This window comes from Rhinopithecus bieti, unplaced genomic scaffold (genome assembly GCF_001698545.2).
Source record: "Rhinopithecus bieti isolate Rb0 unplaced genomic scaffold, ASM169854v2 scaffold_36689, whole genome shotgun sequence".
NCBI lineage: Eukaryota > Metazoa > Chordata > Mammalia > Primates > Cercopithecidae > Rhinopithecus > Rhinopithecus bieti.
In genome coordinates, this window is record NW_016815272.1 from 10,799 (window position 1) to 14,865 (window position 4,067).

Sequence of the window (4,067 nt, forward strand, 5' to 3'; positions counted from 1 at the left end):
AGAAAATATAGTCTTTACAAAATAGTTCTGAAATTACCAGATATACATAGGCAATAGACACTTTAAAAAAATAAGTACTTTGATCTGTATCGTGTGCTGTTTACAAAACTTTAAACAGATTTAAATTTTAAAAAATCTCTGTGACCTTTGGATAAGCAAAGTTTTCACAGATACATCAAAAGAAGCACAATCTGTGAAAGAAGAAATTAATAAATTGGACTTTATCAAATAAAAAAAACTTCTCTTTGATAGACACTGTTAAGACAATGAAAGGGAAAAGCCAAGGATGAAGAGAAAAATTTGCAAATCATATAAGTGATAACGGACTTAGATGTAGAACAGAACAAGAATTTTCAAAACTAAATATGATATCCAGCAACACAATTTAAAAATGGGGGAAAAAATCAACAGAAACTTAAACCAAGGAGAGATAAGGATGGCAAATAAGCAAATATAGAGATGTTCAATACCAGTAGTCATTAGGACACACAAATAAAACCCAGAATGAGATTCCACTACACACCTGTTAGAATCCGGGCTGCGCAGGTGGCGTCAGCGCTGCCCAGCCTCCAGGAAGGAACCTGGGCTGCACGTGGCTGGCGGTCTCCTAGCGACTAGAGCCGCAGGGATCAGGAACCGTGGAAACTACAGAGGTGGCACCCCAGCGAGGGCCACCATGGGGGACCAGAGGCCGCAGGACCGGCCGAGGTCCCCGGGAATGGACTCCAAGCCCTGGTACTGTGACAAACCGCCTTCCAAGTGCATCGCAAAGCGCATGGACCCTCGGAACCGGGTATTTGTGACGCAGGGCATGGACGACTTCCGCTACGCCTGTACGTCTCCCGAAGATACGCTCGTTTGTCGCCGTGACGAGTTTTTACTCCCCAAAATATCTCTCAGAGGTCCCCAAGCTGACCCCAAAAGCAGGAAGAAAAAGCTGCGCAAGAAAGCGGCCCTGTTTTCCAAGCTCTCAGGAGCCAAACCAGCAAGGAAGGCGTTCGTAGAAGAAGTGGAAGCCCAGCTGATGGCCAAGCCTCCGTTGGCCATGAACTCCAATCTGGGAGAAGATACGCCTCCAGATCTCCTACTACAGGTGCTGAAACCGCTGGATCCTGAGAGGAAGCTGGAGGACGCATGCGCTTGTGAGGGCCAGGAGACGACAACCGACGAACCCATGGAGCCTGGTAAATACCCCTGCAGGGAATTCTCCCCTCGGCCGCCCGAGACTCGGGTGTCCTGTCTCCGCCCAGAGCCTCCCAAGACTCCGGTGTCTAGTCTCTGCCCAGAGCTTCCCAAGACTCCGGTGTCTAGTCTCCGCCCAGAGCCTCCCAAGTCTCCGGTGTCTAGTCTCTGCCCGGAGCCTCCTGAGACTGGAGTGTCCCATCTCCGCCCAGAGCCTCCTGAGACTCAGGTGTCCAGTCTCCACTTGGAGCCTCCCGAGACTGGAGTATCCCATCTCCTCCCGGAGCCTCCTGAGACTGGAGTGTGTCATCTCTGCCCAGAACCTCCCAAGACTCGCGTATCTCGTCTCCACCTGGAGCCTCCTGTGACTGGAGTGCCTGATCTCTGCCCGGAGCCTCCTAAGACACGCGTATCTCATGGCCCAGAGCCTCCTGAGAATGGAGCGTCTCTTCTCTCCCCGGAGCCTGCCAAGACTCGCGTATCTAATCTCCACCCGGAGCCTCCCAAGTCTGGAGTGTCTCATCTCCGCCCAAAGCCTCCCAAGACTCCGGTGTCCAGTCTCCGCCGGGAGCCTCCCGAGACTGGAGTGTCCCATCTCCGCCCAGGGCCTCCCAAGACTCGGGTGTCCAGTCTCCGCCCGGAGCCTCCCGAGACTGGAGTGTCCCATCTCCGCCCAGAGCCTCCCAAGACTCGGGTGTCCCGTCTCCGCCGGGAACCTCCTGAGACTGGAGTGTCCCATCTCCGCCCAGGGCCTCGCAAGACGCGGGTGTCCCGTCTCCGCTGGGAGCCTCCTGAGACTGGAGTGTCCCATCTCCGCCCGGAGACTCCAGAAACTTGTGTATCTCGTCTCCGCCTGGAGTCTCCTGACACGGGAGTGTCCCATCTCTGCCCGGAGCCCCCCAAGATACGCGTATCTCATCTCTGCCCAGAGTGTCCTGAGACTGGAGCGTCCCATCTCCGCCCAGAGCCTCCCAAGACTCCGATGTACAGTCTCCGCCTGGAATCTCCCGAGAATGGAGTGTCCCATCTCGGCCCAGAGTCTCCCAAGACTCGGGTGTCCAGTCTCCACCCAGAGCCTCTTGAGACTGGAGTGTCCCATCTCTGCCCAGAGCCTCTAGAGACTTGCGTATCTCATCTCCGCCCGGAGTCTACTGAGACTGGAGTGTCTCATCTCTGCCCAGAGCCTCCCAAGACCCGGGTGTCCAGTCTCCGCCCGGAGCCTCCTAAGACTGCAGTGTCCCATCTCCGCCCACAGCCTCCCAAGACTCAGGTGTCCAGCGTCCGCCCGGAGCCTCCCGAAACTGGAGTGTCCCATCTCTGCCCGGAGCCTCCCGAGAGTCGCGTATCTCATCTCCTCCCGGAGCCTCCTGAGACTGGAGTGTCCCATCTCCGCCCAGAGCCTCCCAAGACTCCGGTGTCCAGTCTCCGCCCAGAGCCTCCCGAAACTGGAGTGTCCCATCTCTGCCTGGAGCCTCCCGAGACTGGAGTATCCCATCTCAGCCCGGAAACTCCCAACAGTCGTCGGGTGTCCAGTTTCCTACTACAGGTGCTGAAAGTGGATTCTGAGAGGAAGCTGGAAGACACATGGGCTCGTTGCGAGGGTCCGGAGACAACAACCGAGGAACCCACCGAGCCTAGTGAATACCTTTGTGGGGAATCCAACCCGCGGCCTTTCAAGAGTCGGGTGTCCCATCTCCCCCTGGTGCCTCCCAAGACTCATCGGGTGTCCAGACTCCGCCCGGAGCGTCCCAAGACTCGTCGGGTGTCCAGTTTCCACCCGGAGCCTCCCAGGACTCGTCGAGTGTCCAGTCTCCGCCTGGAGCCTCTCAAGACTCGTCGAGTGTCCAGTCTCTGCCCGGAGCCTGCCAAGACTGGAGTATCCCATCTAAAAGAACTGTTTCAGGAAGATACACCAAACACAACGGAGTGTGTTTCTGACTCTCTTCAACATAGATACACATCGAGAAAACTCTGTGACTTCAAGTGGGCAGGAGACCTGGGAGTTGATGAAGAATCCATCAGCAGTCTGTTTGACTTTACCCCTGAGTGCAAAGCAAACTATCAAGACCAAGAGATTAAGAAGGTAAACGAGTGTTCCTCAGGGCTGAAGTGCAGCATGGAGCTAGATGACATGGATGAGGTCAAATTCTTCTCACAGAAAAAAGACTTGGATGAGCAAATCCAGACTGCATCAAATTCTTATAGTGCAGAGCATGTGAAGATGGGGTATGGAGCATGGTACCTCAAGCCTAAGTTGGGGAAAAAGCTAAGAAGTGATGAACCGTTGATTGACCCCAAGCTCCTACTTGAAAAGCCTGATGAACCCGACATTCTTGACGGTCTTTATGGACCAATTGCCTTTAAGGATTTTATATTAAGCAAGGGCTACGAAATGCCTGGCATCATTCAAAGGCTGTTTGCCAGGAATGGATGGACTTATGACTCTGTTAAGACTCCTATTCAACGTGCGATGCAAGTTTACAAGTACAAAGAAGACGTCACAGATGCAGCGGAAGAAGATTAGATGGTTTTCAATTTACTACTTAATTGGGTATTTCTGGCTCTCATTTTAAACATCAATCAGAATTTATGATGACTGGCCCTGTGAATGTACAATGTTGGCAACATCTGTAAATTCACTACCTAATGTTTATAAAGATTTCTTAATGACCCGCTTTGAGTTCATTATTTCATATATTTTATCAATTATGTGATTAATATTCACATATACTTTTTTCACATTTTGAAGCATTGTGAATATTACGTCATCATTTCAATAACTTGTAAAAATACATACAACCAGAAACAAAAAGAAGAATTAATCTTAGAAAGAGAAATGGGGTCGGCTGCATTGACTCACACCTATAATCCCTTACCACTTTGGG

General features: G+C 51.9%; 1 protein-coding gene across 1 annotated transcript; it reads left to right on the forward strand.

The window, feature by feature from the left end:
* The first annotated feature begins 616 nt into the window (after positions 1-616).
* On the forward strand, positions 617-3,855 carry FAM47C (family with sequence similarity 47 member C). Its single transcript, XM_017853078.1, has one exon. It carries the CDS (start codon positions 677-679, stop codon positions 3,704-3,706), a length of 3,030 nt encoding a protein of 1,009 aa, XP_017708567.1. The 5' UTR covers positions 617-676; the 3' UTR covers positions 3,707-3,855.
* The last annotated feature ends 212 nt before the right edge of the window (positions 3,856-4,067 follow it).

What these genes read in the sequence shown, in the direction of transcription:
- FAM47C (XM_017853078.1), top strand. Translation starts at nt 677, where the DNA reads ATGGGGGACCAGAGGCCGCAGGACCGGCCGAGGTCCCCGGGAATGGAC.